Here is a 21917-nt window from a genome sequence, read left to right as displayed (position 1 = left end):
TTGAGATGTTGTGGCAGGACTTGAAACGAGCAGTTCATGCTTGAAAACCCACACGTCACTGAGTTAAAGCAGTTCTGCATGGAAGAGTGGGCCGAAATTCGTCCACAGCGACGTGAGAGACTGATCAACAACTACAGGAAGCATTTGGTTGGAGTCATTGCAGCTAAAGGTGGCACAACCAGTGATTGAGTGTAAGGGGGCAATTACTTTTTCACACAGGGGAATTGGGTGTTGCATAACTTTGTTTATGAAATAAATATGTAATTGTTGTGTTATTTGTTCACTTATGTTCCCTTTATCTAATATGAGGTTTTGGTTGAAGATCTGATAACATTCAGTATCACAAATATGCAAAAATAGAGAAAATTAGAAAGGGGGCAAATACTTTTCCTGTAGCCCATCCCAGCCTTGTGCAGGTCTACAATTTTATCCCTGATGTCCTTACACAGCTCTCTGATCTTGGCCATTGTGGAGAGGTTGGAGTCTGTTTGATTGAGTGTGTGGACAGGTGTCTTTTATACAGGTAACGAGTTCAAACAGGTGCAGTTAATACAGGTAATGAGTGAAGAACAGGAGGGCTTCTTAAAGAAGAACTAACAGATCTGTGAGTTCTTACTGGTTGGTAGGTGATCAAATACTTATGTCATGCAATAAAATGCAAATTAATTACTTAAAAATCATACAATGTGATTTTCTGGATTTTGGTTTTAGATTCCGTCTCTCACAGTTGAAGTGTACCTATGATAAAAATTACAGACCTCTACATGCTTTGTAAGTAGGAAAACCTGCAAAATCGGCAGTGTATCAAATACTTGTTCTCCCCACTGTATATACCCTTGACACAGGTCAAACGTTTTCTGTAAGTCTTCACAAGGTTTTCACACACTGTTGCTGGTATTTTGGCCCATTCCTCCATGCAGATCTCCTCTAGAGCAGTGATGTTTTGAGGCTGTCGCTGGGCAACACGGACTTTCAACTCCCTCCAAAGATTTTCTATGGGGTTGAGATCTGGAGACTGGCTAGGCCACTCCAGGACCTTGAAATGCTTCTTACGAAGCCACTCATTCGTTGCCCGGGCGGTGTGTTTGGGATCATTGTCATGCTGAAAGACACAGCTACGTTTCATCTTCAATGCCCTTGCTGATGGAAGGAGGTTTTCACTCAAAATCTCACGATACATGGCCCCATTCATTCTTTCCTTTACACGGATCAGTCGTCCTGGTCCCTTTGCAGAAAAACAGCCCCAAAGCATGATGTTTCCACCCCCATGCTTCACAGTAGGTATGGTGTTCTTTGGATGCAACTCAGCATTCTTTGTCCTCCAAACACGACGAGTTGAGTTTTTACCAAAAAGTTCTATTTTGGTTTCATCTGACCATATGACATTCTCCCAATCCTCTTCTGGATCATCCAAATGCACTCTAGCAAACTTCAGACGGGCCTGGACATGTACTGGCTTAAGCAGGGGGACACGTCTGGCACTGCAGGATTTGAGTCCCTGGCGGCGGAGTGTTTTACTGATGGTAGGCTTTGTTACTTTGGTCCCAGCTCTCTGCAGGTCATTCACTAGGTCCCCCCGTGTGGTTCTGGGATTTTTGCTCACCGTTCTTGTGATCATTTTGACCCCACGGCGTGAGATCTTGCGTGGAGCCCCAGATCGAGGGAGATTATCAGTGGTCTTGTATGTCTTCCATTTCCTAATAATTGCTCCCACAGTTGATTTCTTCAAACCAAGCTGCTTACCTATTGCAGATTCAGTCTTCCCAGCCTGGTGCAGGTCTACAATTTTGTTTCTGGTGTCCTTTGACAGCTCTTTGGTCTTGGCCATAGTGGAGTTTGGAGTGTGACTGTTTGAGGTTGTGGACAGGTGTCTTTTATACTGATAACAAGTTCAAACAGGTGCCGTTAATACAGGTAACGAGTGGAGGACAGAGGAGCCTCTTAAAGAAGAAGTTACAGGTCTGTGAGAGCCAGAAATCTTGCTTGTTTGTAGGTGACCAAATACTTATTTTCCACCATAATTTGCAAATAGATTCATTAAAAATCCTACAATGTGATTTTCTGGATTTTTTTTCTCAATTTGTCTGTCATAGTTGACGTGTACCTATGATGAAAATTACAGGCCTCTCTCATCTTTTTAAGTGGGAGAACTTGCACAATTGGTGGCTGACTAAATACTTTTTTCCCCCACTGTATTTACGAGAAAAACAATATATGGGGGATTGGAAGTGATGCAGGCAATTACATTGATGGAAGTTACAATCTATCTGAAATATTAAAGCTGATCTACCTCCTAAAAAAAAAAAGACGTGTGTAGAGGAAGTGACAAAGGGCAACTGGTGTGGTTAACCGTGAAGGGAATTTTCCATATTGATCAGGAAATCTTGTTTTTCTGTCAATCCTTTATTGTTGTCATTGAAATTGACCTAACAACAAACCAATATAATTTTTTCCCTGTTTGTGTGTGTCAGTCTTCTCTTTGTGTAACCTATTGCAAAACATGATTTGGACAAACTGTAATGAAGACTGTGAGAGCGGCAAAATTGCTGTGGTAGAACTTTATTTTATGGTGCAGAAATGAGCAGTTATGTACTCATAAATTACACTGTGACATTGTACTTACACAATAGCGTATGTTTATTTGAGATTCCTTGTTAAAACAAGCACCACTAGGCACCATGTAGTTATCAAATGTGTTTCATTATTTTAAGTGAATACCAGAAAGTACCGATTGATAGCACATCAACAATAGAAACAGTACCATAAAAGAGTCAAACCGCTGCTTAACATAGGCTGTTGCAGCAGCCACAGTTCAACTCTACAGTATTACATTTCTAGTGGGTTTACTACACAGCTGGGTGTTGCCATGCTTATGCGATCACAATCAGTGTTGTCCGTCTTGCATTTGATGCAATCACAGCTCTTGGCAACAGGTATGAAGAAGGGGTTGGCCCCGGGTGGACAGCCTTCCAGGTAGACCTCCTCGTAGGACCACTCCTTGAAGTTACACGCCCCCTGGGAGCGAGGCAGCCATGTGCTCTGATAGTTCAGATCCTGCCAACGACAGCATTCATACCGGTAAATTGAAATAATCTGAACACTGGCCTGGTCCCAGATCTGTTGTGCTGTAAACTTGTGGCATGACAATAACCATAGGACTTGGCAAGACAGCTCAAACCAATCCGGGATTCGGCTAATGGAAACCATATTTTTTAAATATTGCATGATTCATTGTGTTCATCTTCTGCTGCCATTGAGATCTACACTGAACAAAAATATAAACGCAACATGTAAAGTGTTGGTCCCATGTTTCATGAGCTGAAATAAAAAATCCCACAAATGTTCCATACGCACAAAAAGCTTATTTATCTCATGTTGGGCACAAATTTGTTTACATCCCTGTTATTGAGCATTTCTCCTTTGCCAAGATAATCCATCCACCTGACAGGTGTGGCATATCAAGAAGCTGATTAAACAGCATGATCATTACACACTTTAAAATGTGCAGTTTTGTCACACAACACAATGCCACAGATGTCTCAAGTTTTGAGGGAGTGTGCAATTGGCATGCTGACTGCAGGAATGTCCACCAGAGCTGTTGCCAGAGAACTGAATGTTAATTTATCGACCATAAACTGCCTCCAACGTCGTTTTAGAGAATTTGGCAGTACGTCCAACCGGCCTCACAACCGCAGACCATGTGTAACCACGCCAGCCCAGGACCTCCACATCCTGCTTCTTCACCTGCGGGATTGTCTGAGGGTGGGTGCTAAGGAGTATTTCTGTCTGTAATAAAGCCCTTTTGTGGGGAAAAACTCATTCTGATTGGCTGGGCCTGGCTCCCCAGTGGGTGGGCCTGGCTCCCAAGTGGGTGGGCCTATGCCTTCCCTGGCCCACCCATGGCTGCACCCCTGCCCAGTCATGTGAAATCCATAGATTAGGGCCTATTTAATTTATTTCAATTGACTGATTTCCTTATATGAACTGTAACTCAGTAAAATCTTAGAAATTGTTGCATGTTGTGTATATATTTTTGTTCAGTATATATCAAAGGACTGCTGATGCAACCTGGTGCAACATCAAATAGTAGAATTAATGATTTAGCTCAATTAGCACATAGTCCTAGTCAATTAAATTAAACAGCAGAAACTGTAGCATGGCTGCACTACAATATATTAAACAACAGCTCACATGCTACAGAATATAACTCAATGTAATGAAAAACAATTGTAACCTTCTTTGATAAACAACAGGGTTGTGTTCATTAGGGCACTCAACATAACTTTTTGCATCAGAAAAGAAAAATATGTTTCCTATCCCGGTAGGCCCTCCCTGTTTCGGTCAGTCTTATCCTGTTTGGTACCTAATAAACCAACAACCCTAAATAAGTACTGTCTTTCCCTATTTAGCTACCGTTGTTTCGCACAGGCCGGCGCAGGTGGTGATGGTGATGCTTCCGTGACAGTCCTCTCTCTCCACGGTGATGGTCATGTTGTTTAGTCGGCAGCCATACCTGCAGTGTGTCCCCGCCCTCACTGGTGTCACCCACAGTGTTGCCATGACGACCAGCTGCAGCATCCTTAAGTGGGTGCAGTACATAATGCTTCCACAAGGAGAACAGGTCCCTTCAGGTATCTGCTATACAGCAGGGAAACACTTAGGTCACACTTTAAACAAAGTATATCTTATAAGGCCTTCAGACTCCCTTTATAAGGCCACCCCAAGTCATTAAGGAAATGTATCCTATATGAAGGGTGGCATATAGGGTTATGCGTGCCACATTTGCCAAAGCACCAGACAAAAGTACCTCACCTGTTGTTATCACTTCTATTATATTATACATTTTATTTATTTATTTACAACCTGAATATGATTATGGTCATAATGGCAGGTTTCCTTACTGAGATTTTCTCATACCACATAACGTTCCCTCTTTGTCTCACAATGGACATTTTATCTACCATTTCAATCAGTGATTCACAACCACTCGGAGGACATTGCTGTGGATCTGTTAAAGATGTTTGTCAGAGATAATGCCATCAAAATCTGAGATATACTGAAGTGCAAAGAGAGATTCTAATCAAATCACATAAAGAATACAGACAAGGTCAGATGAGTCATTTTCTATTTGGTCACGAGCCAAAACCAATAGTAGATTTGGGAGGAAAAAGATAGTATGGCGTTCGCTCATTGAGAAAGAGAATAGATGTTATTCTACATCAACATAGCCCTCTTAGATCTTTGTGGCCAGGATGAATGGCGCAAAGAGTGAGAGCTTAAGGCTATTGTTACTCTGCCGTGGACAAGATAAGATCATCTATAAAACTTAATTTGATGTAATTTAATGCAGGCGTCCAGGGGAGGGAAGAAGGGAGGACAAATGTATCACCAAAATGATGTTGAATTAGATTACATGAAATGTTCCGATTTAAATCGTCAATTAGTTTATCAAATAATCTGTAACGACTTAAAATAATGTGCTACACTGAGTCTTTTGAAATTAGGATAAATGTATTGTTATTATTGTATTATTATGAATGGATTAGAAACAGCTACAGCCCAGGTACCAAAGCAAATTAGAAGGTGAAAAGGGGAGACAATTAAGAGATTAAATTTGTACATCTCAGAATCTTTGTTTAAATATCAAATCTCATGAAAGGCTTTCAACTTTTCAATAATAGTAACAATTGAACATTCACACAATATAAAACCATTAGAATTCAAATGAGCCTTACAATATCAATTTATCAATGGCAGTTTTCGTATATTTTTCTTCTATTCAGATTAGTCACATTGAAAAGATCTCAGTGAGTGATGAATTTTTTTTCTAACTATTCTAAGTGCATACTGCCTTGGAACCCTTCCAGATCAAGTTCTTCATCTCTCCACAATCTGTATCATCTATTTTGAGCATGACAAATACAAACATTACAGTCAAACATAAAGATTCAGGGATAACATGCACACCATTCAGATATACAGTAGGCTACACACACACACACTAAGAAATGAAATGTAGAGGCAGAGATAGTCAATGAATTCAGCAATGAACACAAGAGTCTGCAAAGTCAACATGCTCACCTGTTGGGTTCTCCCTTTTGATTTAGTGACTAAGAAGTGTTGCCCCAGCTCTTTTATCTTCTCTGCACGTATAAATATTATCACAAGGGAATTGCTCCATCTATGATTGCTTTCATCCAACAAGGACCTTTCTTATACCTTGCATGGGGGTGGACTCAAATCTCTTAAGCTCTGTTGCCTTGGAATAGTGATATTTTTCCTACCTGTCTGTCTAAGTGTAAATATAGGGGTTTAGCTCTTTTGGTACGTGGATAGGCTCAGGTCTGTAACTCAAGGTCAATACACCCACACAAGGGGAGCAAGCTCACGTCTTTAGATTATCTGTATCAAAACACAAGGCAGAATGGCTTAAATGGATCAGCAATGTGTGTGCACCCACTAGAACCAACATGTAACACTGCCAACGCATGGAAAATTCATGTAATGCCTCCATGTTCCATACTGTAGGTGCCTGTTAGCCCCCTCTCAGAAAGAGGACAGCACACCAAATCCTCAGTGTCATTTCAAAGACTCGAACAGTGTTGTCCGCACTATAGATATTCCTTGGATACATTCATATGTAACAGAGATGGTTGTGTGACTACACTTGTAGAAGTCCCGGGTTCTAACCCTGTCGGTCACAAATACAGTAATTGACCAATGCCTCCAATGGTTGACAATAACACTTCTGGTTTATTTGAACAATGCATATGAAGGCACTTGGTTGGACATCCCATTCTGTGGTGTATCATCATTATTGCATTCCCCTCTGAACCATTGACTCCCTTTATACAGTGAGGAAAAAAGTATTTGATCCCCTGCTGATTTTGTACGTTTGCCCACTGACAAAGACATGATCAGGCTATAATTGTAATGGTAGGTTTATGTGAATGTCACGATCGTTTACAGACGGGACGGACCAAGGCGCAGCGTGATATGCGTACATGTTTATTTTAACTTAATAAACAACACTACAAAACAACAAACTAAACGAAACGTCCAAGGTAGACAAACAACATACCTCACACGGAACAAGATCCCACAACCCACTAGTGCCAATAGGCTGCCTAAGTATGGTCCCCAATCAGAGACAACGAGCTACAGCTGCCTCTGATTGGGAACCACACCGGCCAACATAGATCTACACATAATAGAACCTATAACATAGAACAACACAACATAGAATATACACACCCTGACTCAACAAATTAGAGTCCCTAGAGTCAGGACGTGACAGTACCCCCCACCAAAGGTGCGGACTCCGACCGCACAACATAAACATAACAGGGTAGGGGCCGGGTGGGCATTCCGCCTCGGAGGCGGATCCGGCTCAGGGCGTGACGACCACTTACTCTCCGCCTCCCTGTTTCGCCCCTGGTCTGGTCTGGACCTCGGCGCGCTGCTTCCCCTCTCCTTCCTCCCACGAAGTACCAAGCCCTGTCTGGACCCTGGTGTGGGAGACCCCGAACCTGGGTCTGGACTGGAGCCGCTGACCGGAGCTGGACCGGGCAACGGTGGAGCGGACTGCTCTGGCTCCGGAGTGGAGCCGCTGACCGGGTCTGGACTGGACCCCGGTGGAGCGGACTGCTCTGGCTCCGGAGTGGAGCAGCTGACCGGAGCTGGATCAGAAACAGGTGGAGCGGACTGCTCTGGCTCCGGAGTGGAGCCGCTGACCGGAGCTGGACTGGACCCCGGTGAAGCGGATTGCTCTGGCTCCGGAGTGGAGCAGCTGACCGGAGCTGAACTAGGCACCGGTGGAGCGGACTGCTCTGGCTCCGGAGTGGAACAGCTGACCGGTGCCAGACCAGACAGCGGTGGAACAGGCACGGGCTGTGCCGGACTGGACACACGCACCACTGTCTTGGTGCGGGGAGCAGGAACGGGCCAGACCGGGCTGGCGACGCGCACCACTGGCTTGGTGCGGGGAGCAGGAACGGGCCGGGCCGGGCTGGCGACGCGCACCACTAGCTTGGTGCGAGGGGAAGGAACAGGCCGGGCCGGGCTGGCGACGCGTACCACTGGCTTGGTGCGAGGGGCAGGAACAGGCCGGACCGGGCTGGCGACGCGCACCACTGGCTTGGTGCGAGGGGCAGGAACAGGCCGAACCGGGCTGGCGACGCGCACCACTGGCTTGGTGCGAGGAGCAGGAACAGGCCGGGCCGGGCTGGCGACGCGCACCACTGGCTTGGTGCGAGGGGCAGGAACAGGCCGGGCCGGCGACGCGCACCACTGGCTTGGTGCGAGGGACAGGAACAGGCCGGACCGGGCTGGCGATGCGCACCACTGGCTTGGTGCGAGGGGCAGGAACAGGCCGGACCGGGCTGGCAACGCGCACCACTGGCTTGGTGCGAGGGGCAGGAAAAGGACGGGCCGGACTGGCAACGCGCACCACTGGCTTGGTGCGAGGGACAGGAACAGGCCGGACCGGGCTGGCGACGCGCACCACTGGCTTGGTGCGAGGGGCAGGAACAGGCCGGGCTGGAGACGCGCACCACTGGCTTGGTGCGAGGGAAAGGAACAGGCCGGGTCGGGCTGGCAACGCGCACCACTGGCTTGGTGCGAGGGACAGGAACAGGCCGGACCGGGCTGGTGACGCGCACCACTGGCTTGGTTCGAGGGAAAGGAACAGGCCGGGTCGGGCTGGCAACGCGCACCACTGGCTTGGTGCGAGGGACAGGAACAGGCCGGACCGGGCTGGCGACGCGCACCACTGGCTTGGTGCGAGGGGCAGGAACAGGCCGGGCCGGGCTGGCAACGCGCACCACTGGCTTGGTGTGAGGAGCAGGAACGGGTCGGGCCGTACTGGGAACACGCACCACTGGCTTAGTGCGGGGAGCAGGAACGGGCCGGACCGGACTGGCGACACGCACCACTTGCTTGGTGCGAGGAGCGGGACTGGGTTCCTTTATTAACCCCCGCTCCTTCTGCTGCCTAACCAGCTCCTCTCGCCGTGCCTCTACACTTTCCTTCTCCCTTTTAGCCTCCTGTTGCGCCTCCCTCTGACCGAATAACTCCTGCTCCCTCTGAACCAATAGCCCCCGTAACATGGTGGCCTCCTCTCCTAACCTGCAGACCCGCCCTTTAACGGCCTCCTGCTGCCTCGTAGTCCACACCGTGTGCCCCCCCAAAAAAAATTCTTGGGGTTGCCTCTCGGGTCTCCGTCGTCGGCACTGTTGGCGCCGTTTCTCCTCTCCTACCTGGGCATCCTCCTTCATCGCCTTCCGGTAACGGACGCCCTCCTCCTCCGTAATTCTCCCCCAACCGAGGAGGACATCTACTAATGTAACCTCCTGTTGAATTCCCGGCGTTTGCTCCTGAACACGCTGCTTGGTCCTCGTTTGGTGGGATCTTCTGTCACGATCGTTTACAGACGGGACGGACCAAGGCGCAGCGTGATATGCGTACATGTTTATTTTAACTTAATAAACAACACGACAAAACAACAAACTAAACGAAACGTGAAGTCCAAGGTAGACAAACAACATACCTCACACGGAACAAGATCCCTCAACCCACTAGTGCCAATAGGCTGCCTAAGTATGGTCCCCAATCAGAGACAACGAGCTACAGCTGCCTCTGATTGGGAACCACACCGGCCAACATAGATCTACACATAATAGAACCTATAACATAGAACAACACAACATAGAATATACACACCCTGACTCAACAAATACAAGTCCCTAGAGTCAGGGCGTGACAGTACCCCACCCCAAAGGTGTGGACTCCGACCGCACAACACAAACATAACAGGGTAGGGGCCGGGTGGGCATTCCGCCTCGGAGGCGGATCCGGCTCAGGGCGTGACGACCACTTACTCTCCGCCTCCCTGTTGCGCCCCTGGTCTGGACCTCGGCGCACTGCTTCCCCTCTCCTTCCTCCCACGAAGTACCAAGCCCTGTCTGGACCTTGGTGTGGGAGACCCCGAACCTGGAGAGGGGCTGACGTCTGGGTCTGGACTGGAGCCGCTGACCGGAGCTGGACTAGGCACCGGTGGAGCGGACTGCTCTGGCTCCGGAGTGGAGCAGCTGACCGGAGCTGGATCAGGCACCGGTGGAGCGGACTGCTCTGGCTCCGGAGTGGAGCCGCTGACCGGAGCTGGACTGGACCCCGGTAAAGCGGATTGCTCTGGCTCCGGAGTGGAGCAGCTGACCGGAGCTGAACTGGGCACCGGTGGAGCGGACTGCTCTGGCTCCGGAGTGGAGCAGCTGACCGGTGCCGGACCAGGCAGCGGTGGAACAGGCACGGGCCGTGCCGGACTGGACACACGCACCACTGGCTTGGTGCGGGGAGCAGGAACGGGCCGGACCGGGCTGGCGACACGCACCACTGGCTTGGTGCGAGGGGCAGGAACAGGCCGGGCCGGGCTGGCGACGCGCACCACTGGCTTGGTGCGAGGGGCAGGAACAGGCCGGACCGGGCTGGCGACGCGTACCACTGGCTTGGTGCGAGGGGCAGGAACAGGCCGGACCGGGCTGGCGACGCGCACCAATGGCTTAGTGCGAGGAGCAGGAACAGGCCGGGCCGGGCTGGCGACGCGCACCACTGGCTTGGTGCGAGGGGGCAGGAACAGGCCGGGCCGGGCTGGCGACGCGCACCACTGGCTTGGTGCGAGGAGCAGGAACAGGCCGGGCCGGTCTGGCGACACGCACCACTGGCTTGGTGCGAGGGAAAGGAACAGGCCGGACCGGGCTGGCGACGCGCACCACTGGCTTGGTGCGAGGGACAGGAAAAGGACGGGCCGGACTGGCGATGCGCACCACTGGCTTGGTGCGAGGGAAAGGAACAGGCCGGACCGGGCTGGCGACGCACACCACTGGCTTAGTGCGAGGAGCAGGAACAGGCCGGGCCGGGCTGGCGACGCACACCACTGTCTTGGTGCGAGGGGAAGGAACAGGCCGGGCCGGGCTGGCGACGCGCACCACTGGCTTGGTGCGAGGGGAAGGAACAGGCCGGGCCGGGCTGGCGACGCGCACCACTGGCTTGGTGCGAGGGACAGGAACAGGCCGGGCCGGGCTGGCATGGCTCACCACTGGCTTGGTGCGAGGGGAAGGAACAGGCCGGACCGGGCTGGCGACGTGCACCACTGGCTTGGTGCGAGGGGCAGGAACAGGCCAGGCCGGGCCGGGCTGGCAACGCGCACCACTGGCTTGGTGTGAGGAGCGGGACTGGGTTCCTTTATTAATCCCCGCTCCTTCTGCTGCCTAACCAGCTCCTCTCGCCGTGCCTCTACACTTTCCTTCTCCCTTTTAGCCTCCTGTAGCGCCTCCCTCTGACCGAATAACTCCTGCTCCCTCTGAACCAATAGCCCCCGTAACATGGTGGCCCCCTCTCCTAACCTGCAGACCCGCCCTTTAACGGCCTCCTGCTGCCTCGTAGTCCACACTGTGTGCCCCCAAAAAAAATATTTTCTTGGGGTTGCCTCTTGGGTCTCCGTCGTCGGCACTGTTGGCGCCGTTTCTCCTCTCCTACCTGGGCATCCTCCTTCATCGCCTTCCGGTAACGGACGGCCTCCTCCTCCGTAATTCTCCCCCAACCGAGGAGGACATCTACTAATGTAACCTCCTGTTGAATTCCCGGCGTTTGCTCCTGAACACGCTGCTTGGTCCTCGTTTGGTGGGATCTTCTGTCACGATCGTTTACAGACGGGACGGACCAAGGCGCAGCGTGATATGCGTACATATTTATTTTTACTTAATAAACAACAAAACAACAAACTAAACGAAACGTGAAGTCCAAGGTAGACAAACAACATACCTCACACGGAACAAGATCCCTCAACCCACTAGTGCCAATAGGCTGCCTAAGTATGGTCCCCAATCAGAGACAACGAGCTACAGCTGCCTCTGATTGGGAACCACACCGGCCAACATAGATCTACACATAATAGAACCTATAACATAGAACAACACAACATAGAATATACACACCCTGACTCAACAAATACGAGTCCCCAGAGTCAGGGCGTGACAGTGAACAGTGAGAGACAGAATAACAACAAAATAATCCAGAAAAACACATGTCAAAAATATTATAAATTGATTTGCATTTTAATGAGGGAAATAAGTATTTGACCCCTCTGCAAAACATGACTTAGTACTTACATTTACATTTTAGTCATTTAGCAGACGCGTTTATCCAGAGCGACTTACAGTTCGTGAGTGCATACATTTTTCATACTTGGTGGCAAAACCCTTGTTGGCAATCACAGAGGTCAGACATTTCTTGTAGTTGGCCACCAGGTTTGCACACATCTCAGGAGGGATTTTGTCCCACTCCTCTTTGCAGATCTTCTCCAAGTCATTAAGGTTTCGAGGCTGACGTTTGGCAACTCGAACCTTCAGCTCCCTCCACAGATTTTCTATGGGATTAAGGTCTGGAGACTGGCTAGGCCACTCCAGGACCTTAATGTGCTTCTTCTTGAGCCACTCCTTTGTTGCCTTGGCCGTGTGTTTTGGGTCATTGTCATGCTGGAATACCTATCCACGACCCATTTTCAATGCCCTGGCCGAGGGAAGGAGGTTCTCACCCAAGATTTGATGGTACATGGCCCGTCCATCGTCCCTTTGATGCGGTGAAGTTGTCCTGTCCCCTTAGCAGAAAAACACCCCCAAAGCATAATGTTTCCACCTCCATGTTTGACGGTGGGGATGGTGTTCTTGGGGTCATAGGCAGCATTCCTCCTCCTCCAAACACGGCGAGTTGAGTTGATGCCAAAGAGCTCGATTTTGGTCTCATCTGACCACAACACTTTCACCCAGTTCTCCTCGGAATCATTCAGATGTTCATTGGCAAACTTCAGACGGCCCTGTATATGTGCTTTCTTGAGCAGCGGGACCTTGCGGGCGCTGCAGGATTTCAGTCCTTCACGGCGTAGTGTGTTACCAATTGTTTTCTTGATGACTATGGTCCCAGCTGCCTTGAGATCATTGACAAGATCCTCCCGTGTAGTTCTGGGCTGATTCCTCACCGTTCTCATGATCGTTGCAACTCTACGAGGTGAGATCTTGCATGGAGCCCCAGGCCGAGGGAGATTGACAGTTATTTTGTGTTTCTTCCATTTGCGAATAATCGCACCAACTGTTGTCACCTTCTCACCAAGCTGCTTGGCGATGGTCTTGTAGCCCATTCCAGCCTTGTGTAGATCTACAATCTTGTCCCTGACATCCTTGGAGAGCTCTTTGGTCTTGGCCATGGTGGAGAGTTTGGAATCTGATTGATTGATTGCTTCTGTGGACAGGTGTCTTTTATACAGGTAACAAACTGAGATTAGGAGCACTCCCTTTAAGAGTGTGCTCCTAATCTCCGCTCGTTAGCTGTATAAAAGACACCTGGGAGCCAGAAATCTTTCTGATTGAGAGGGGGTCAAATATTTATTTCCCTCATTAAAATGCAAATCAATTTATAACATTTTTGACATGCGTTTTTCTGGATTTTGTTGTTGTTATTCTGTCTCTCACTGTTCAAACCTACCATTAAAATGATAGACTGATCATTTCTTTGTCAGTGGGCAAACGTACAAAATCAGCAGGGGATCAAATACTTTTTTCCCTCACTGTAAGTTCTCAATGCATAAGATGGCTAAATCGAGGCATATCTCTGAAGAATCTTATTTGGCATAGGTTATTTTTCATGAGAAAGTGCAATAATTTGACAAAGCCATTCTTCAGTTCAATATTAATCCTTTGCTAGGGGAATATGCTTAGTGAGTGACTCTAGTATTTTATAATTTCTGCCACCTTCACCAACCATGCTCACACTTGAAGATAAACCCGGTGGTGGGAAAAGTACCTAATTGTCATACTTGAGTAAAAGGAAAGACAACCTTAATAGAAAATGACTCAAGTAAGAGTGAAAGTCACCCAGCAAAATACTAATTGAGTAAAAGTATAGAAGTATTTGGTTTGAAATATACTTAACTATCAAAAGTAAATGTAATTGCTAAAACAGATAGCCAGGTCCAGGGGCACACTCCAACACTCAGACATGATTTACAAACTAAGTATTTGTGTTTAGTGAGTCCGCCAGATCAGAGGCAGTAGGGATGACCAGGGATGTTCTCCTTATAAGTCCGTGAATTGGAGCATTTTCCTGTCCTGCTAAGCATTTGAAATGTAACGAGTACTTTTGGGTGTCAGGAAAAATGTAAAACGTACATTATTTTCTTTAGCAATGTAGTGGAGTAAAAGTTGTCAAAAATATGAATGAGTAAAGTACAGATACCCCAAATAACTACTTAAGTAGTACTTTCAAGTCCTTTTACGTAAGTGCTTTACACCACTGGATGGACCAAACTAAGAAGGGTGGTGTCTAGTGTCCGTAGGTCTGCTGATGGACAATAATTAAACATTTTGTCAACCAGATAGTCAAATAAATTGTTACCAAAATGTACACTTTGCACTGGTGCAAAGAGATCTGGAGCTTATGTTGCCAATGAAGCAATGGTAGGGAAAGTTAGCCATGTCCCTAGCTGGCCAGGCTGTGTTGCATTCAGTAAAGTCAGTCCTGCATGTTTCAATATGAAAAATGCACCACAGCCTAGTGACCCTGCGGTGACAGTAACTATTTGGGCGGCAGCCATGGTTTGTCAAACTGCTGGTCAGTCTGCCCCCCCACCACGGGAGAGGCCACTTCCGATGCAGGGGGCTGCCTTAATCGACGTCTGGGGAAGAGTTGTTTTTGGGGGTTAACTGCCTAGCTCAAAAGTTCGAAGTTTTTCCACCTTGCCGGCTCAGTGATTCAAACCAGCGACCTTTCGGTTACTGGCCCAACGCGCTTAACAGCTAGGCTACCTGCCGCCCTCTATGCTACCTGCCGCCCTCTAGGCTACCTGCCGCCCTCTAGGCTACCTGCCGCCCTCTAGGCTACCTGCCGCCCTCTAGGCTACCTGTCTCCCTCTATGCTACCTGCCGCCCTCTAGGCTACCTGCCGCCCTCTATGCTACCTGCCGCCCTCTATGCTACCTGCCGCCCTCTAGGCTACCTGCCGCCCTCTATGCTACCTGCCGCCCTCTAGGCTACCTGCCGCCCTCTATGCTACCTGCCGCCCTCTATGCTACCTGCCGCCCTCTAGGCTACCTGCCGCCCTCTAGGCTACCTGCCGCCCTCTATGCTACCTGCCGCCCTCTAGGCTACCTGCCGCCCTCTAGGCTACCTGCCGCCCTCTAGGCTACCTGCCTCCCTCTATGCTACCTGCCGCCCTCTAGGCTACCTGCCGCCCTCTATGCTACCTGCCTCCCTCTATGCTACCTGCCGCCCTCTAGGCTACCTGCCTCCCTCTATGCTACCTGCCGCCCTCTAGGCTACCTGCCGCCCTCTATGCTACCTGCCGCCCTCTATGCTACCTGCCGCCCTCTATGCTACCTGCCGCCCTCTATGCTACCTGCCTCCCTCTATGCTACCTGCCGCCCTCTATGCTACCTGCCGCCCTCTATGCTACCTGCCTCCCTCTATGCTACCTGCCGCCCTCTAGGCTACCTGCCGCCCTCTAGGCTACCTGCCGCCCTCTAGGCTACCTGCCGACCTCTAGGCTACCTGCCTCCCTCTATGCTACCTGCCGCCCTCTAGGCTACCTGCCACCCTCTAGGCTACCTGTCGACCCTTGATACAGTAGCTGACAACTGGTGAGCCAAGCAAGTCTCTCATGCCTGATATTCAGTAGTAGAAATTATTGTGCGTGTTGCCTTTGGCAAATGGCCATCGAAGGGGCAAATGGAGGTGAGCCTTTATATCCTAATGCTTTTCGTAGGACCATTTCAGCATTAGACCCTTATAATATTTACAGTCATGCCTGAAATTATTGGCACCCTTGATAAAGATGAGCAAAAAATACTGAGCTACAGGTAACTGCCAAAATAAAGGAAACACTTGAGTAAATGAGAGATACAAAGTATATTGAAAGCAGGCGCTTCCACACAGGTATGGTTTCTGAGTTAATTAAGCAATTAACATCCCATTATGGTTAGGGTCATGTATAGAAATGCCCAGTTGCCCATTATTTTGGCTACCGTGGCTAGAATAAGATATCTGTGACCTTGAAAGAGGGGTTTCAAGGAGCATTGTGTTTGTGTGTGTGTGTGTGTGTGTGTGTGTGTGTGTGTGTGTGTGTGTGTGTGTGTGTGTCAGTCCCCAGATATCAATCCATTTGAACACTTATGGGAGATTCTGGAGCGGCGCCTGAGACAGCGCTTTCCACCACCATCAACAAAACACCAAATGATGGAATTTCTCGTGGAAGAATGGTGTCACATCCCTCCAATAGAGTTCCAGACACTTGTAGAGTCTATGCCAAGGCTCATTGAAGATATTTTGGCGGCTTGTGGTGGCCCAATGCCCTATTAAGACACTATGTTGCCGTTTCCTTTATTTTGTCAGTTACCTGTATATTCTATGCTAAAAAAAATGGGTTCCATATTTTTTCATTTCCCAATGATGGAGACCACTGTGCTCTTGGAAACTTTCAACACTCTAGAATTGTTTTATACCCTTCCCCAGATATACTGTATGCCTCATCACAATTATATCTCAGAGATCTACAGACAGTTCCTTGGACTTCAAGGTATAGTTTCTGCTCTGACATGCACTGTCAACTATGGGACCTTATATAGACAGGTGTGTTTCTTTCTAAATAATGTCCAAACAATTGAATTGGCCATAGGTGGACTCCAATCAAGTTGTAGCGACTGTGGTGGAAATTCTACACAGGGACACTTGAATTCAATCTTAAATTAATCATTGTTTATTAACAGTTAACTGGAGAGGTCACAGTCAAACTTAGATGCATAAAGTACCGGTCTGAAGTGAGCTCCACCGGGGCAGTCCCGTTAGTTCTCTTATATACTTACACAGACAAGTTATATTTGCATGATTTAGCTTATTCATCATTCATAATTAATTAATCATTAACGTTTGGTTCATTCATGTGACTGACCAATACTGGTTAATGCATGTGATAGACCAATACCTCACAAGGCTTCTTCTCTCCAAGCTGAGACCTTGAAACTGAGATATCCTTTCGTTCTCAAAACAAGGTTCTGGGTGTACAGCCAAATTGCAGATTCTGATAGTGAGGATTCGTTCAATCAGTCACTTGCATGAACACAGAAATTGGTTATTAGAAAAGCACAAACATAGAACACAGACATTGGTTATTAGAAAAGCACAAACCATAACATCTTCCATCACATTCCCTCCTCTTATCACTCAATCTGTGATAATTATCATTACATTGTAAGGTAAGCATTAGACTATAGCTTCTTTCAAAAGGTCCTATACTTCTATTAAAGTAAGGGAAATCAACACATAAAACCAGACACTTCATCATTTCAAACCCTTCATTCTGGGTTATACAATCTAAATAGTATGGTAATACTATCATCATAATAAAGGTTATACTTCTATTAATGGGAGTGAATTCATAAAAAATACACACACATACACAGCATGTTAAATAACACAATTAGGCAAACTAAGAAAAAAACACACGCTGCAGCCCATTTGGCAATTTGGGATCCCCAACTTCCAAACAGGGATTCCAACCAAGTTGCAGGCGTCCACTCTGGTTGTGGGGAATTATTCTTAGCAACAGTGGTAATGTATTCAGCGAGATCAGTCATATTAGAAGAGTGATCTGGGACAAAAGTACAACATTCATCGCCAATGATTGAACAAGTGCCCCCTTGACCTACCAAAAGATAGTCAAGAGCCTCTCTGTTTTGCAGAGCCAATTTACGCAATTCTTTTAGAATTGTCAATTTTCTCTACGTCTCTAGAGAGCTCCCGAATTTTGTCTAGGGCACATTGTTGGTCATAGTCTTAAAAGGCATTTTTCTTATCAATGCTATAGTGAAGTTCACCACTTAACCGGACCCAACCCAGGACCCAGCAGGGTGCTCCATCCACGATGACCATCTACTTCTGGGCCTCTACTCCGGGCCGGCATTGGTCCCTTTCGCTCAGGACTCCTTCTATTTGCCTCCGGCCACAAATACATTTGCACATAAATCATTCCATCTAACCCATAACACATTAATTGCTCCACTTATATAGTTATAAACATACAAAAAACTTGCTCAAGTCAATTAGTCAGTTACAAAAAATCAGTCAATTTCCAACAATCCCTCATCTGGAACAATGATCACTCACATGTTCCACACGACCTAGAAACCATATTGACTTTCACAGGGAAGAGAGAGAACATGTTATAACAGTTTCACACCCACCTTAATAAGAATGAGATTGGGGCAAGGTTAGCCCATTTTCTTCTTCAGATAGTGTTTCAGTTCGTCCTCCCAATGGCACATGTTTAAAGTGGATGGCCCTTGATAATGTCCCGATTTCAAAGCACACAAATCTCTCATCATCCTTTACGGTCCATTATGTCTTGTCCATTTCCCTAACAGTACACCAGCAGCATGAGAGAAGTTTGGACGGGATCTCTCTCCATGCTCACTCCATGTGGACCATGTCGCAGTTGATAGCTTCGACTGGATGCTGTGTACAGGTTGCTGGCTTGGACTCAGGTCTCACGGTAGAAGTGGTGAAGGACAGGGCCATAGTGAACGCCATTGTCACCATTACTTCAGCTGGTTAGAGGGGGTGAGGTTCACACTGTTCTTGGTCAAATTATCCCTTCCATGCAGCTAGATACCATCTGTGGTCACCTTTGCCATAACCTCGAGAGAGGACAGACCAGAACAACAGTTTAGTTTAGGGCATTTCTGATTCAGGAAATCCAGACAAACTATTCACTGTATGACAAATGACAGATTATTCACTGTATGGCAAATTATTACTACTAACAATATTCTTAATACAATGTCTAAGACAAATGTCAAAGAGAATAACAACACACAGTTGAAACCATTTTTCTTTTTCCAAATTAGCTTATACTCCCCTATCATCTTGGCGATCTCACTGCAGAGTTACAGGGTCAGGGAGTCAGAGGGCTAATCCTTAGGGAGACATCCCGACCATGCTGCAGACCCAATCTGGTGAGATTTGTATTGAAGCAAGACAAAAGAAAACACAAAAAAAACACCAACAGCAATACACTTCTTCATATATCACTCGAGGTGGGGAAAACTTCAATCCATTTGGACTGACTGTCAACCATTACCAACATACCTTTTTTCCTTTTACAGGCAGGCATGTGAAGAAAATCAATTTCCATATTTACCAAAAGGCCCCAGGGGACTGGTAATTCCCCCTTTGGACACATGACTCACATCGTGATTCATGCGTCCAAAAAAACCAACAACACTGCCTGTTAAATCAAAATAACAAATACAATTTTAATTACAACCCTTGATAACTCCATCTTAACTTAATTGTATCCCATAAGGTAATTCAAGAAATAGTCAAATAGACTAGAGACAGGTGTCCCTCATTCAGGAGCAGCGCTCTATCTCTGTCCTTCTCATGGTCTTAATCACACACAGGACTATTGCTAAATTATAAACTTCTTCCTAATTATTAGTGTTTACACAGCCCATTTAAATGTCACCCAATGTCTCTAGTCTTTCTAGTGAGGGTGATCAGGCCTCACCAGAAAGTCAGAACAGAGGTCAGAGGTCAGTCAAACCTATTAAGTGAGTGTTCCTGGTTCGAATCCAGGCTCTGTCGCAGCCGGCCGCGACCGGGATACTCATGGGCGGCGCACAATTGGCCCAGCGTCGTCCAGGGTAGGGGAGGGAATGGCCGGCAGGGATGTAGCTCAGTTGATAGAGCATGGCGTTTGCAATGCCAGGGTTGTGGGTTCGATTCCCACGGGGGGCCAGTATAAAAAAAAAAAAAGATGTATTCACTAACTATAAGTCGCTCTGGATAAGAGCATCTGCTAAATGACTAAAATTTAAAATGTCTTGGCTGTGTGCTTAGGGTTGTTGTCCTGTTGGATGGTGAACCTTCATCCCAGTCTGAGGTCCTGAGCGCTCTGGAGCAGATTTTCATCAAGGATCTCTCTGTTCATCTTTGCCTCGATCCTGACTAGTCTCCCAGTTCCTGCCGCTGAAAAACATCCCCACAGCATGATGCTGCCACCAACATGCTTCACCATAGGGATGGTGCCAGGTTTCCTCCAGACGTGAGGCTTGGTATTCAGGCCAAAGAGTTCAATCTTAGTTTCATCAGACCAGAGAATCTTGTTTGTCATGGTCTGAGTCCTTTAGGTGCCTTTTGGCAAACTCCAAGTGGCCTGTCATGTGCCTTTTACTGAGGAGTGGCTTCCGTCTTGCCACTCTACCATAAAGGCCTGATTGGTGGAGTGCTGCAGAGATGGTTGTCCTTCTGGAAGGTTCTCCCATCTCCACAGAGGAACTCTGGAGCTCTGTCAGCATGACCATCGGGTTCTTGGTCACCTCCCTGACCAAGGCCCTTCTCCGCCAATTTCTCAGTTTAGCCGGGCGGCCAGTTCTAGGAAGAGTCTTGGTGGTTCGAAACTTCTTCGATTTAAGAATGATGGAGGCCACTGTGTTCTTCGGGACCTTCAATGCTGCAGAAATGTTTTGGTGTAGTCCCGTGTAGCTCAGTTGGTAGAGCATGGCGCTTGCAACGCCAGGGTTGTGGGTTCGTTTCTCACGGGGGACCAGTATGAAAATGTATGCACTCACTAACTGTAAGTCGCTCTGGATAAGAGTGTCTGCTAAATGACTAAAATGTAAAATGTAAATGGTACCCTACCCCAGATCTGTGCCTCGACACAATCCTGTCTCGGAACTCTACGGACAATTCCTTCGACCTCATGGCTTGGTTTTTGCTCTGACATGCACTGTCAACGGTGGGACCTTATATAGACAGGTGTTCGCCTTTCCAAATCAGGTCCAATCAATTGAATTTACCACAGGTGGACTCCATTCAAGTTGTAGAAACATCTCAAGGATGATCAATGGAAACAGGGTGCACATGAGCTCAATTTCGTGTCTCATAGCAAATGGTCTGAATACTTATGTAAATAAGTTATTTCTGTTTTTTATTTGTAATAAATGAGACAAAATGCCTAAAAACCAGTTTTTGCTTTGTCATTATGGGGTATTGTGTGTAAATGTAAATGTAAAATGTAGATTGATGAGGAAAAAAATTATTTAATCAATTTTAGAATAAGGCTGTAATGTAACAAAATGTGGAAAAATTCAAGGGGTCTCAATACTTTCCAAGTGCCTTCAGAAAGTATTCACACCCCTTGACTTTTTCCACATTTTGTTGTGTTACAGCCTGAATTAAAAATGTCTTAAATTGAGATTAGTTTTTCACTGGCCTCTACACACAATACCCTATAATGTCACAATGGAATTATGTTTTTCGAAATGTCTACAAATTTGTTTAAAATGAAAAGTTGAAATGTCTTGAGTCAATAAGTATTCAACCCCTTTGTTATGGCAAGTCTCAATAAGTACAGGAGTAAACATTTGCTTAACAAGTCACATAAGTTGCATGGACTCATGCTGTGTACAATAACAGTGTTAAACACAGGGTTTCCAAAACTCGGTCCTTCAGGATCCCACGTTTTGGTTTTTGCCCTAGCACTACACAGCTGATTCAAATAATCAACTAATCATCAAGCTTTGATAATTTGAATAAGCTGTGTAGTGTTAGGGCAAAAAACTAAATGTGCACCCCTTGGGGTCCCGAGTACTGAGTTTAGGAAATGCTGGTTTAACAATATTTTTTTTATGACTACCTCATCTCTGTACCCTACAAATACAATTATGTGTAAGGTCCTCAGTCGTCCAATGTCAGTCGTCCTCAGGTCCAATGTCTCGCAAAGGGCACCTATTGGTAGATAGATAAGCAGACATTGAATATCCCTTTGAGCATGGTGAAGCTATAAATTACACTTTGGATGGTGTATCAATACACCCA

At 47.2% G+C, this 21917-nt stretch overlaps 1 protein-coding gene across 1 annotated transcript; it reads right to left on the bottom strand.

The window, feature by feature from the left end:
• Positions 1–2826: 2826 nt before the first annotated feature.
• On the bottom strand, positions 2827–4599 carry fshb (follicle stimulating hormone subunit beta). The gene is made up of 2 exons (XM_041886886.2): positions 4414–4599; positions 2827–3054 (listed from the first exon to the last, which is right to left on the bottom strand). The coding sequence occupies exons 1-2, from the start codon at positions 4597–4599 to the stop codon at positions 2827–2829; spliced, it is 414 nt and encodes a 137-aa protein (XP_041742820.2).
• Between the last annotated feature and the right edge of the window lie 17318 nt (positions 4600–21917).

Source organism: Coregonus clupeaformis, chromosome 15 (assembly GCF_020615455.1).
Source record: "Coregonus clupeaformis isolate EN_2021a chromosome 15, ASM2061545v1, whole genome shotgun sequence".
Classification (NCBI taxonomy): domain Eukaryota; kingdom Metazoa; phylum Chordata; class Actinopteri; order Salmoniformes; family Salmonidae; genus Coregonus; species Coregonus clupeaformis.
This window is presented reverse-complemented; position numbering and strand designations above follow the sequence as displayed.

Excerpts from the sequence above, each read along its gene's own strand:
- fshb (XM_041886886.2), bottom strand. The coding sequence starts at position 4,599 with ATGTACTGCACCCACTTAAGGATGCTGCAGCTGGTCGTCATGGCAACA. Across the intron at positions 3,055-4,413 it reads CCGGCCTGTGCGAAACAACG|GATCTGAACTATCAGAGCAC; the intron begins GTAGCTAAATAG and ends TGTCGTTGGCAG.